The following is a 14,147-nucleotide window of genomic DNA, read 5'->3' as shown; positions in this document are numbered from 1 at the left end:
GCCTTGCATCCCTGGAATGAATCCCACTTGGTCATGGTGGATAATTTTTTTGATGTATTTCTGGATCCGATTTGCTAATATTTTGTTCAGGATTGGCGTCTATGTTCATCAAGGATATTGGCCTGTAGTTTTCTTTCTTTGTAGTGTCTTTTTCTGGTTTTGGAATTAGAATTATGCTGGCTTCATAGAACGTGTTTGGAAGTCTTCCTTCTTCTTGAATTTTTTGAAAGAGTTTGTGGAGAATAGGTGTTAGTTCTTTTTTAATCTTTTTTTTTTTTTTTTTTTTTTTTTTTATCCTCACCCGAGGACATTTTTCGATATTTTGTTCAGATAGAGTGAGAGGGAGAGAGAGAGAGAGAGAAATATCGACGTGAAAGCGACACATCGAGTGGTTGCCACCCACACGACCCAACCAGGGCTGGGGACAAACTGCAACCAAGATATGTGCCCTTAGCGGGAACCGAACCCGGGTCTCTCCGGACCACAGGCCAACGCTCTAACCGCTGAGCCAAACCGGCCAGGGCGGTGTTCTTTTTTGAATGTTCGGTAAAACTTCCCCGTGAAGCCATCTGGGCCTGGGCTTTTGTTTGCTGGGAGAGTCTTGATTATCTCTTCAATTTCCTTAGTTGTTATTGGTCTGTTCAAGTTTTCTCTCTCTTCTGGGAGTAGTTTTGGGAGACTGTGTGTTTCTAGAAATTTGTCCATTTCGCTTAGATTGTCGAATTTGTTGCCATATAGTTGTTCGTAGAAGTTAACGATCTTTTGTATTTCCATGGTGTTGGTTGTTACTTCTCCTCTTTCATTTCTGATTTTGTGTATTTGGGTTCTCTCTCTTTGTTTCTTGGTGAGTCTAGCTAAGGGTCCATCAATCTTGTTTATCTTTTCGAAAAACCAGCTCTTTGTTTCATTGATCCTTTGAATTGTTTTTTTGGTCTCTATGTCATTTATTTCTGCTCTGATCTTTACTATTTCCTTCCTTCTACTTGCTCTGGGGTTTTCTTTTTGTTTGCTTTCTAATTCTTTAAGTTGTGAGGTTAGACAGTCAATTAGAAATTTTTCTTGTTTTTTGAGGTAGGCCTGTAGTGCTATGAACTTCCCTCTCAGAACTGCTTTCGCTGCATCCCATAGATTTTGTGTTGTTGTGTGTTCATTTTCATTGGTTTCCAGGAATTTTTTAATTTCTTCCTTGATCTCTTCGGTGACCCATTCATGGTTTAATAACATGCTATTTAGCCTTCATGTGTTGAAATGTCTTTGTATGTTCTTGTTGCAATTGATTTCTAGTTTCATGCCATTGTGATCTGAGAAGATGCTTGATATGATTTCAATCTTCTTGAACTTGTAGAGATTTAGTTTGTGTCCTATCATGTGGTCTGTCTTTGAGAATGTCCCATGTGCACTTGAGAAGAATGTGTATTCTGTAGTTTTGGGGTGTAATTCTCTGTAGATATCTATTAAATCCATTTGGTCTAGTGCTTCATTTAGAGTCTCTGTTTCCTTGCTAATTTTTTGCCTAGAGGATCTATCCAGTGCTGTCAATGGGGTGTTGAAGTCCCCTGCTATGATTGTATTATTATCGATTTCTCCTTGGAAGTCCTCCAGAAGATTTTTAATATATTTTGGTGCTCCTATATTGGGTGCATATATGTTTATCAAGGTTATATCTTCCTGTTGGATAGATCCTTTCAATATTATATAGTGGCCTTCTTTGTCTCTAGTTATGGTCTTCATTTTGAAATCTATTTTATCAGATATGAGAATTGCTACCCTAGCTTTTTTTTGCTTTCCATTTGCTTGGAAAATTTTTTTCCATCCCTTCACTTTCAACCTATGTGAGTCTTTTGTTGAGAGGTGGGTCTCTTGTAAACAACATATAGATGAGTCATGCTTTCTTATCCAATCAGCTACTCTGTGTCTTTTTATGGGAGCATTCAATCCATTTATGTTTAAGGTGATTATTGATATGTGCTTATTTATTGCCATTTTTGTTTAGTGTGGTTCTATTTTTCTTCCCATTTCTACTGCTAATTACAGCAGTCCTTTTAACATTTCTTGGAGTGCTGGTTTGGTGCTAATGTATTCCCTTAGCCTTTTTTTGTCTGGGATGCTCTTTATTTGACCTTCTATTTTGAATGATAGCCTTGCTGGGTAGAGTAGTTTTGGATTCAGATTCTTGTTTTTCATGACTTTGATTACTTCATGCCATTCTCTTCTGGCCTGTAGTGTTTCTTGTGAGAAGTCAGCTGAGAGCCTTATGGGGTTCCCTTTGTAGGTAACCTGTTGCTTATCTCTTGCTGCTTTTAGGATTCTCTCTTTGTCTTTAATTTGTGGCATTTTAATTACTATGTGTCTTGGTGTGGGCCTGTTTGGGTTCTTCTTACTTGGGACTCTCTGTGCTTCTTGAACTTGAATGCCTTCTTCCTTCACCAAATTAGGGAAGTTTTCTCTCACTATGTTTTTTAATATATTCTCTATCCCTTGCTCCTTTTCTTCTTCTTCGTGGACTCCTATGATGCGAATATTATTACATTTCCAGTTGTCCCATAGTTCTCTTAAGCTGTCTTCCTGTTTTTTAATAGTTTTTTCCTTTTGTTTTTCTGATTGGTTGATTTTTTCTACCCTGTCTTCTAATTCACTGATCCAGTCCTCAGCTTCCTCTACTCTGCTTTTTATACCTTCCAATGTGTTTTTCATTTCTGATATGTCATTTTTTATCTCTTCTTGTTGGTTTTTAATTTCCAATTGGCTTATTTTCAGTGTCTCTTTGTTCTTACTCATGCTGTTCAGCTTCCTTAAGATCATGGCTCTGAATTCTAGCTCTGTTAACATGCCTAATTGCTCCACATTGATCTCATCTTCGGTGGAGGTCTCTTGCTCTTTCATTTGGCTTCTGTTTCTGTGTTTCACCATTTTAGCTATCACTGTGGGCTTTGGAGCCTGTCAAGTTCTCCCTGTGGGTGTTGGTGTTCTGCTGTTTGTGGCTCCCTCTCCTGTGTTTAGATGAGCGAGGGAGGACCCACGTTGTACACCACTGTCAAGTCTTACTTTCCTGGTTAAAGTTGCCAGCCCAGGAAAGGTACTGTTATCCTCTAGCTTTTTGCCTGGAGGCTAGCAGTCTAGGTTACTTGATGAGTTTTGGGTTGTCAGTTGATTGAAAAACTCCCTCTGGTGCTGAGCCAAGGGGCTTTCACGAGGGTGGGGCAGATGCTGGTTGTTAGTGAGCCTCAATTAGCACTTCAATGGCCCACAGGGTGGGGTGGGATCTCTGAGGGAGGGGCTGCTGCCTCTCCTCAGAGCCCTGGGAAGGAGCAATGTGGCCACTGTCCTGAGTGGCTGCACTCAGCCAAAGCTCTGAGCGCCCTCCAAACCCCGAGTGTCCCGACACAGTTCCAGTCCAGTCCGCCCTCCCTCCGCCGGAGCCCAAGGTGAGTGGCTGTGGCTGTTTCAGCCTCTGTCCGGGCTGCGCTGTGGGGCCGCCTGGGAGTGTGACCCGAGGGCGCTGCTCCCAGATAAGGCCGCTGCCGAGCTGCCGAGCTGCCGACCGTGGGCTCCCTGCCTCGCACCTTCGCAAGCCTACTGGGATGGAGTCAGTGTCCCTTGTTGTATGGTCCTTGTAAGCTGCTTTTCTGTTGGTTTTTCCTGTCGATTTGTCTGTGTTATAGTTGTAATTCCAGTTTGGTTCTGGGAGACGGTCTGTGTAGCTCCGTTCACTCCGCCGCCATTTTTCCTCAGGCCTTCTGATGGACATTTCAATTGTTTCTATTATTTTCTTGCTGTAAACAATGTTGTATTAATTTTCTGTGTTATTCTTTGTACACTTAGGCAAGTATTTCTATACAATAAGTTTTCAGAAATAGGATTTCTGGGTCAGAGAGTATACCATTCAAAATTTCAATGTCTGTTGCCACATTTCTCTCTCAGAAAGTTTAAGCCTGTTGCACTTCTGGTATTGAAAGTGTTTTTTTAACCATTTGTTGCTAGCACTCAAAAGTCCATGTCCCTTTTTTCCCCTCTGTCACATTGTCCTCAAAAGCCCCAGCTGCCCAGGCTGATATGGCTCAGTTGGTTGGGCATTGTCCCATACAAAGAAAGGTTGCAGGTTTGATTCTTGATCATAGCACATGCCTGGGTTGCAGGTTTGATCCCCGGTCAGGGCTTGTACGGGAAAGCAACCTATCCATATTTCTCTCTAACACTGAGCTTTCTCTCTCTCTCTCCCCACCCCCCCTTCTCCTTTCTAAAATCAATAAGCATGTCCTCGGTGAGAGTTAAAAAAAAGATGCCCCAGCCAATTCTTATTTACCCTGCATTGCCATGGGGCATGGTGCCCACCACACATTTTGGGTTTCTAATTTGAGCTAGACCCTTTGTTGTTCCTGATCAATAGTTTTTCCTATGTCCCAGACTGGCTGTTCTGAACTTTTAGCACTCCTCTCAAACCTGTATCCAGCCCTGCTACTTTCAGCCGACATCTGAGGGGCCATCACATTCTGTCACATCTTCCTCTTTTACTTATTTCTCACCCAGTGTCCTCTCTCTTGGTCCCACTGCCACTGCATTGGTTTGGACCCTCATCAGAGCTCACCTATTTGCCTATGAAAGACGAATGGTCTTCCTGCTTCTCGTACACACTCTAGTAACCCTTCATGTTGCAACCAGTGTGATCTTTCCAAAATGAAAATTTAAGCATGTTAATTTCTGTTTAGAAATATTTCAGTGAAAGACCCATAGAAGCAGTCCACTTTCTCTGGTATGTGTTTTGTTACTTTATCCCCTTGGCCCTTTCCTGTCCTTCTAGTCTTCTCACCTTCCACTAATTCGTACATGTCTAGCCAGGCCCATCTACTTGTCTTCTGAACCTGCCTCCAACACATTCTGTGCCCTCACCCTGGAGTGCCTTCACGCATCCGTCATTCAGCCCTGCCTAACTCTCCACTTTCTGGAGGTCTTTCTCCTCTCTGCTCCTATAGTGCCTGAATTCTATCTCTATTATAGCAGTTTCCACTTGGCTGCAGAACTTTTTCATAGTTCATCTTCCGTATTAAATTGTGATTAAAGACGTATTCCTAGTACCTTTCACAATATCCTGACATATGGTAGGTACTTAATAATTATTAATGAGCCTCAGCTTCCTCGTGTATAAAATAAGGATTAATGACTTGCCCAAGGTTGTCTAACTAGTAAGTTATGGAGTAGGAACTGATGCCAAATTTTGTTCATTCCCCACCCCTAAAACATCTTCTATTTGGAGATCAGTATAGGGTCACATAGAGTAGAATATGGGTGTTGGAAGTAACAAAGTATAACTGATTTATCTGTTCCCTCTTACCAGCACTTTTAAAAGCTCATTCTCTCCCTTTTTCTCTCTAAGGTATATGGCTGGGGTTACAATGGCAACGGTCAGCTAGGCTTGGGAAACAATGTCAATCAGCTGACCCCTGTGAGAGTGGCAGCTTTGCACAGCGTGTGTGTGAACCAGGTATGTGTGGTGGACTCTTAGCTGCTGGTCTCCATCTATATTCCCTTCTCTGACTTGGAGGAATATTGGAGATTTACTCTTCAATACATCTTTTTGAGTAATACTCTGTGCCTACATCTTCACATTTAATATTATATCCTCCCTAAATTCTGATGATGAGAAGGAACACCATGGTCGTGGCACATCAGTCTTGACAAGTAAAAAAAAGTGATTGGAAAAATTAAGTAGTTTCAGGTTTAGGTTTTTCTAATGCTCTTTTAATTTTCAGAGAATGTTAACCCACACCTGATGATGAATTGGCATTCTGTAGAAGCTGGCTGTAATCTTTAAGTAGATGTTTTCCCTGTCCTTCCTGTCTTCCTGTTTATGGTAACCATTTAAATTTACTTGCAGATTGTCTGCGGCTATGCACACACTCTAGCACTAACAGATGAGGGCTTGCTGTATGCCTGGGGAGCTAACACGTATGGGCAGCTGGGAACTGGCCATAAAAATAACCTGCTAAGCCCAACACACATCATGGTGGAGAAAGAAAGGTAACTTGGCTGTACTATGTCGTGGGATCGTGTGTGCATTGTGGACTTGGGGCCGTGTGTGCTGGAGCTGTGGTGTTTGGCTTTGTAACTGTTTATTAACATTCTCATTTTGAACAAAGATTTTGTGTACCAACTAGAATGAACATGAAATTCATATGATTCTTATGCAGCTTTCTAAAATAACCCCCTAATTGACAGACATTAATGCATTCTGGTATGATTCCTCCAGACTTCTTGTTGCCCATTTAGTAGGGAAGTAAAATAAGGTATAACACCATGTTGAAATTCAAAGTGAAAAAGGGTCTGTCACCATGTTGAAGTACAAACTTTTCCTTTGAGCCAACTAAAACAACTTTTAAATAAATAAAATCTGCCCTTGAAAGGACACTATCTGTTTAAATATTGATTTGATATAATGTGTGTTGCTGAAATAAATGTTTACTGTTTGTTCAGCCAAATTGCGAGGTCTTACCTATTAAGTTTTAGAATATTCACTTCTGATTCTGGGGCCCTGCCTAAGAAGCAGACTGAGAAATGTAGTAACTTTGGCTTGATGTCCATTTGGCTTCGGGTGTTCAGAGTTCATGACCAGTGCTTATCAGCCTCTAATGAGTGTTCTGAGCTGTGGTAGTGGGTGAGAGAAAAAGTTGTATTTGTAAGGAAATGGTATATTGAAGACAGTAATTTTTTAAGCCCCCAGAACTGTCAGGACATTTTGTCAGAGTTCACGTTCCTCATTTACTTTGGTTTTTAGTCCCCTTTTCCAAGTTTTGCCCAACAGTTATTGTATTTTTTATCTTAGAAAGAGGTTAGGATGAGAAATGGGGCACCCAAAAAGGGAGAAACACAGTACTCTTGCTCTGATCTTTTGCTTTTGTCTATAGGACATGATAGCTAATGTCTCTCAGTCTTGAGCTGTTTTTTGAGCTGTTCCAAACAGAAGTGACATCAATTTTTCTTAAAATTTTTCAGGGTAGTAGAGATTGCAGCCTGCCACTCTGCCCACACGTCTGCTGCCAAGACCCAGGGCGGGCACGTGTACATGTGGGGCCAGTGCCGGGGCCAGTCTGTCATCCTGCCTCACCTCACCCACCTCTCCTGCACCGACGACGTGTTTGCCTGCTTTGCCACTCCCGCGGTCTCCTGGCGCCTCCTGTCTGTAGGTAAGAAAGCTCAGGGCCACTTCCACCTGGGAAGAATGGTCCTGTCAGCTGACCAGTTTTTCTGCATATTTCCTGGTTGTGGGCATTTTTAGATTCTAGAATGTTTTATTTTCCATTAAATTTAATATCTTTCCCCAAATTAGATTTGCATAATAAAATGATATGTTATGAAGCATTATATGGATTAATTATTTTCTCCTCTTTTAAGTGCTCTCATTTTAATTGAGGTGAAATTCATATACATAAAATTAACCATTTTAAAGTGTACAATTCAGAGGCATTTAGTACATTCACAGTGTTGTGCAACCACCATTGATACCAAGTTCTAAAAATAGTTTCATCGCCCTAAAAGAAAACCCTGTACCTATTAAGCAGTCACTCCCCACCCCCTCCATGGCCAATTTGATTTTTGTTTTATGCATTTACCTATTTTGGATATTTCATATAAATGGGATAACAATATGCAACATTTGGTATCTGGCTTTTACTCAATGCTTTTGAGGTACATTCATGTTGTAGCACGTATTAGTATATCATTCCTTTTTTTTATTGTTAATTCTCACCCAAAGATATTTTTTTGTTGGTTTTTAGAAAGAGTAGAATGGAGGGAGGGAGGGGGAAGAGAGAGAGGAACATCAATGTGAGAAAAACACATCAATTTGTTGCCTTCCGCACACACCCCGACTGGGGCCAGGGATTAAACCTGCAACCCAGGTACGTGCCCTTGACCAGAAATCAGGAACCCATGACCCTCCAGTGCGTGGGCCAACACTCTAACCACTGGACCACACTGACCAGGGCAGTATTTCATTTCTTTTTATAGCTGAATAATATTCCATTGTATGTATATACCACTTTTTTTTTTTTTAATCCTCACCCGAGGATATTTTTACATTAATCAGATAGAGCTGGAGGGAAAGAGGGAGGAAGAGAGAGAGAGATAGAAACATTGATGTGAGAGAGACACATCGATTGGTTGCTACCCGCACAACCCCAACTGGGGTTGGGGACGAACCACAACCGAGCTATGTGCCCTTGGTCGGAATTGAACCTGGGACTCTTTGGTCCGCAGGTGATGCTCTTACTGCTGAGCCATACTGGCCAGGGCTATATACCACGTGTTTTTTTTTTTATCCTCAACCGAGGACATTTTTTGTTATTTTGTTCAGATAGGGCGGGGGTGGGGTGGGGTGGGGAGGAGACAGAGAGAAATATCGACGTGAAAGAGACACATCGAGTGATCGCCATCCACACGACCCAACTGGGGCTGAGGACAAACTGCAACCAAGGTATGTTCCGTTAGCGGGAAGCCAACCAGGGTCTCTCCAGACCGCAGGCCAACGCTCTAACCGCTGAGCCAAACTGGCCAGGGCTTTATACCACGTTTTATTTGTCCATTTATCTGTTGATGGATATTTGGATGGTTTCTACCTTTTGAGTATTGTGAATAATGTTGTTATGAGCATTCAGGTACAAATATTTGTTTGAGTAACCTGTTCTTAAGTACTTTTGTTGTTATACTAGATTTATTACAAAATTTAATGTAATATGAACCAAAAATGAATTTTTAAAATAGCTGAAGTACTTTTGTTGTTGTTGTTAATCCTTACCCGAGAATAATTTTTCCATGGATTTTTAGAGAGAATGGAGGGGAAGAAGGGAGTTGGGGGGCGAGGTGGAGAGAAACATTAATGTGAGAGTGACACATCAGTTGGTTGCCTCCCGCATGACCCCAGCTGGGGCCAGGGTTCACACCTGCAACCCAGGCACATGCCCTTCACTGGGAATTGAATCTGTGACACTGGTGTGTGGGCAGATGCCCTAACCACTGAGAAACACCAGCCAGCACAAGAACTTGTGGTTTTTAAGGTGATATGTTATCCTTACTTTTTTTCTCTCTTTTTCTTTCAATCAATCTCAAATAGTTTTATTTTAGAAGGTTATCAAAATAGTGGTATTATAAAGGGTGGTGGAATTTAGGGTGATTTTTGGTTACACAATCTGCCCATAATCTGAATATTGTTTTCTTTTTTTATTATCCTCACCCGAGGATATTTTTCCATTTTTTGTTCAGGTAGAGTGGGAGGGAGAGAGAGGAACAGAGAGAGAGAGAAACATCGATGTGAAAGGGACACATCGAGTGGCTGCCACCCGCACAACCAACCAGGGCCGGGGACAAACTGCAACCGAGGTACATGCCCTTAGCGGGAACTGAACCCGGGTCTCTCCGGACCGCAGGCCGATGCTCTAACCGCTGAGCCAAACCGGCCAGGGCTGAATATTGTTTTCTTTACTAGAGTTCATTATTGATCAAAAGTACTAAGATGTCATAAGGCACTCTGGCCAGTTTTGCTCAGTGGTGAGAGCTCAGTGGTGAGAGCTCAGTGGTGAGAGCTCAGTGGTGAGAGCACTGGCCTGCAGACTGAAGAGTCTCAGGGTTGATTCCCGGTCGAGGGCATACCTCAGTTGCAGGTTCCATCCCTGGCCCCTGTTGGGGTCATGTGGGAGGCAACCAGTTGCTGTGTCTCACATCTATGTTTCTCTCTCTCTCTCCCTCTCTCTCTCTCTCTCTCTCGCTCTCGCTCTTTCTCTCGCTCTCTCTCTCCCCCTCTCCTCCCACCCCTTCTCTCTCCCCCTCTCCTCCCACCCCTTCTCTCTCCCTTTCTCCCCCCTTCCTCCTTCCCACTCTATCTAAAACTCAATGGAAAAATATCCTCAGGTGAGGATTAAAAAAAAAAAAAGATGTCATAAACCTATGTAGCCGTTAAAAGATTTTAATATTTTTATTTTATTTCTTGTTCATTTCTGCCTTTTTGCCAATGTATTTCTTCTGAGTTATTCTTTTGTTAATATGAAGAGGAAATAAATAGGTCATGATGCCTCATATTTGAACATTAATGTAACTCTAAACAACCAAGGAGTTTGGGTTGCTTAGCAATTGATATTGAAGGCTAATCTTGTCATATGTGTCATACTGAGCTGTGTCAGACAGCTGGATGTGTCCCACCATCAGGTGACCAGTCTTTATGGTCTTGTAGGTAAGGGTATGTTTAAGAAGAGTTAAGCTGCTGCTCAACTTAAAGTGAAACAAATTGAACATTTTCAGATATTTTATAATAGCATTTTTTTTGTAGTGAATATTGTGATTAGAAAAAGTTAGATCATAAAAATCATAGAAGAAAACATAGGCAGTAAAATCTCAGACATTTCTTATAGTAATATTTTTTCTGATACATCACCTCAGGCAAGGAATCAAAAGAAAAAGTAAATGAATGGGACTACATCAAACAAATAATCTTTTGCATAGCAAAGGAAACCATCAACAAAATGAAAAGACAATCCAATGAATGGGAGAGCATATTTGCCAATGATACATCTGATAAAGGGTTAATATCCAAAATATATAAAGAACTTATACAGCTCAACACCAGGAAGACAAACAATCCAGTTAAGAAATGGGCAGCCCTGGCTACTATGGTTCAGTGGTTAGAGTGTTGGCCCTCACACCAAAGGGTCATGGGTTTGATTCTCTGTCCAGGGCATGTACCTGGGTTTCAGGTTCAATCCTCGGCCCTGGTCGGGGTATGTGTGGGAGGCAACCAATTGATGTTCCTCTCCCCGTCTCCGTCTCCCCTCTTCCCCTCCCTCTCTCCCTCTCTCCCTCTCTCCCCCTCTCCCTCCCTGTCTCCCCACCTCCCATCCCTCCCTTGTCTCTAAAAATCAATGGAAAAAATATTCTTGGGTAAGGATTAACAGAAAAAAAAAGAAAGAAAGAAATGGGCAAAGGACCTGAATAGACACCTCTCCAAAGAGGACATACAGATGGCCATGAGACATATGAAAAAATGCTCAGTGTCACTAATCATCAGACAGATGCAAATTAAAACTATAATGAGGTATCACCTCACACCTGCATTAGTGGCTACCATCAATAAATCAAACTACAGGTGCTGGCAGAGATGTGGAGAAAAGGGAACCCTAGTGCACTGCTGGTGGGAATGCGGAATGGTGCAGCCACTGTGGAAAACAGTATGGCATTTCCTCAAAAAGTTAAAAATAGAACTGCCTTCTGACCCAGTGATTCCACTTCCGGGAACATATTCTAAGAATCCCAAAATGCCAATCAGAAGGAATAGATGCACTCCTACGTTCACTGAAGCATTATTTATAGCCAAGATCTGGAAACAGCTTAAGTGCCCATCAGTAGATTAGTGGATAAAAGAGCTGTGGTACATTTATGAAATGGAATACTACTCTGCCATAAAAAAGGACATCTTACCCTTTGTGACAACATGGATGCCTGGAGAGCATTATGCTAAGTGAAATAAGCCAGACAGAGAAAGACAAGTACCATATGATTTCACTCATGTGTGGAATCTAATGAACAAAATAAATGAACTAAATAGAGACTAGACTGATAGCTGTCAGAGGGGAGGAAGTTTGTGGGGCTGGGTGAAAAAGGTGAAGGGATTAAACAACACAACACAACACAATACAATCACAATACAAAATACTAAAAAATACAATACAATACTAAAAAATACAATAATAAAAAATAAAATAAAATAAACAGCCCTGGCAAGTGTGCCTCAGTTGGTTGGGTGTCATTCCATGCACCAGAAGTACTGGTTTGATTCCTGGTCAAGAGCACATGCCCAGGTTGCAGGCTCAATCTCAATTGGGGGTGGGGTGCAGGAGGCAGCTGATTGATGTTGTGCTCTCACATTGATATTTCTCTCTCTCTCTCAAAATATCAAACTATTCCTTTAAAAAATACGAAAAACAAATAACCTCAAAGATACAGATAACAGTATGGTGATCACCAGGGGGAAAGAGGGTGGGAAGAGGTAGAAGAGGGTATAGAGAGATAAGTGGTAATAGAAGGAGATGACTTGGGGTGGTGAACACAATACAATATACAGATGATGTATTATAGAATTATGCACTGGAAACATATATAATTTATTAACCAATGTCATCCCAATAAATTCAGTTTAAAAAAAGAAAAATTTAGTTCACAGAATGAGACTGTTTGGCCATAATCACACATGTGTCACAGCTAAAGCACTCTGTCCATATCTTCAGATCCCACATAATACTTTACCTGGACCTGTTTATAAAAAGCTTCCCAGGTTTTTGCATCTTAAAATTATGATCCCAAAAAGGCATCCTTTTCCGAACATCCAACATTTTTTAATGTTAAGCTTGGGGAAAATGTGGTCATTGAATATATTTCTTAGATGACTTCTTTCTCTCTACATATTAATTGAGAAGTGTTTTCCTCTCAGTTTATTATCTCAACTGAGCGATAGGAAGAAAGTCAGATGGTGAATTCACACCTCAGAAGAATATTTAATCTCTGAAAGGAGTTAGTATATTTGCTGCCAGAAACCAAGAGGAGGAAAGGGTTATTTCAACCCTTACAACTAGATGCAGTAGTTGAGGCACTAATAAGAAGCTGATTTTTGGACGGATGGGGTAGCAATTTAGACTCCTGGATTCTTTGTCCATTTCAGTTCTTTCTTTTTCTTTTATTCACCTGTGATCTAGGTTATAGGGTCAGGGAAGGCCTGATTTTTGAGAGATTGTTGACTTTGCCTTTGTGGCTAAGAGAGCTCTCTGCATTGTGTGTATGTTCTGTGTCTGTAGGTTAAGGTAACGGAGCTCGGGCAAATGACAATTTCCTTGGGAGATTCTGATAATAAAGCTCATGGATAAGTTCATTTATTAAGTTTCAGCCTAGGTTTTAGCAGTTGTCCTTCCTCTAAGAATTGTCCTGGTAACACCAGGCTCCTGAGACGCATAGCTCAATTATTTCATTAAGTCATTCTTGTGGGCAGTCACAACCTGTCTCTGTCCATAGTATATTCAGTGCTGATGTAGGTCTCTGGAACTTTATTATTTCCCTGTTAGCCTTCTACTTATATTCCTTTGTCCATGCATAAAAAACACAAAGTGTTACATGGACTTGTACTTTTACTTTTCTTGACAATAACACATCTACCTACATATACCTGTAATCCTAACAGCAGTTCTCCTTCTCATCAGGCAATGAGATCATGTTTTTGTAAAACTATTTCCTTTGAGTGTACATCATTGCTAAGTAAATTTGCTCTGTTTTTAGATAGATTTGTAAGGATTATTGTTTGTACATTAATTCTTAGGGTAAGAGGGATGTTTAGATTCCAAATACCGAGGAAAAGGGGTCTCTCTGCGTAAGAACATGACTGCTTAGCATTACCACTTAATGGTGAGTTTGTTTCTTGGGACTCCTTGAGTAGAATATAGTAACCCCTTGAAACTCCCCCAAAACACAGCAGAGGTGTTCTTAGTGTTTCAGTCAAGGCAAATTGGTACGTTTTTAGCACTAGAAAATAATTACTGAAGTTTTTGAACAAGTAGTTATGTAATCATGGGATACCTATAACTTTTTCTTTAAGAAAATGCATTTTTAATGACTAACTTAGTATGTAAGACTGATTTTTGGCCTTTCCCAGTATGTAGTTTTGGTAGTTTATACACTCAGGATACTTATTTTAATACTATAAAATTGATTTGTCAAGTAAGGCATGAACTTTGAAAAAAATCAAATCCATCTGGCTAATGATTATCTTTTTGAAGTCCGTTAAATCTTGAGTATGTTTCCTGAGCTTTCTGTATTAATAATGTGTTTTTTGCCTTCAGAGCATGAAGACTTTTTAACAGTTGCAGAGTCACTGAAAAAAGAATTTGACAGTCCAGAAACTGCTGACCTAAAATTTCGAATTGATGGGAAATACATCCATGTCCATAAAGCTGTTTTGAAAATCAGGTATTTTTGCATGAGCTTGAGACATCAATAACCTCACTTTCTTTTTACATTATCTGTTCCTTTGTTATTTCATAAAATGGGGACTGTTAAGAAACAGCCTTGGCAGTAGAAAGAAATGACACAACTTAATGTTTTTGCAGAGATTATTGAAGAGATTT

General features: G+C 40.8%; 1 protein-coding gene across 3 annotated transcripts in view; it reads left to right on the top strand.

Moving 5' to 3' along the window:
- Positions 1–14,147, top strand: part of RCBTB1 (RCC1 and BTB domain containing protein 1) — a 75,433-nt gene that overhangs the window by 39,672 nt on the left and 21,614 nt on the right. For 2 of the 3 annotated variants that reach the window (XM_036250340.1, XM_036250341.1), the window contains exons 6-9: positions 5,372–5,479; positions 5,873–6,015; positions 6,988–7,178; positions 13,863–13,989. In XM_036250340.1, the coding sequence (XP_036106233.1) occupies positions 5,372–5,479; positions 5,873–6,015; positions 6,988–7,178; positions 13,863–13,989 (569 nt within the window). Of the gene's footprint in view, positions 1–5,371; positions 5,480–5,872; positions 6,016–6,987; positions 7,179–13,342; positions 13,429–13,862; positions 13,990–14,147 lie in introns of those variants that run through there. The other variant, XR_004958140.1, reaches the window with a different exon arrangement.

The sequence above is a fragment of the Molossus molossus genome, unplaced genomic scaffold (assembly GCF_014108415.1).
Source record: "Molossus molossus isolate mMolMol1 unplaced genomic scaffold, mMolMol1.p scaffold_m16_p_9, whole genome shotgun sequence".
In the NCBI taxonomy this organism is placed as follows: Eukaryota; Metazoa; Chordata; class Mammalia; order Chiroptera; family Molossidae; genus Molossus; species Molossus molossus.
This window is presented reverse-complemented; position numbering and strand designations above follow the sequence as displayed.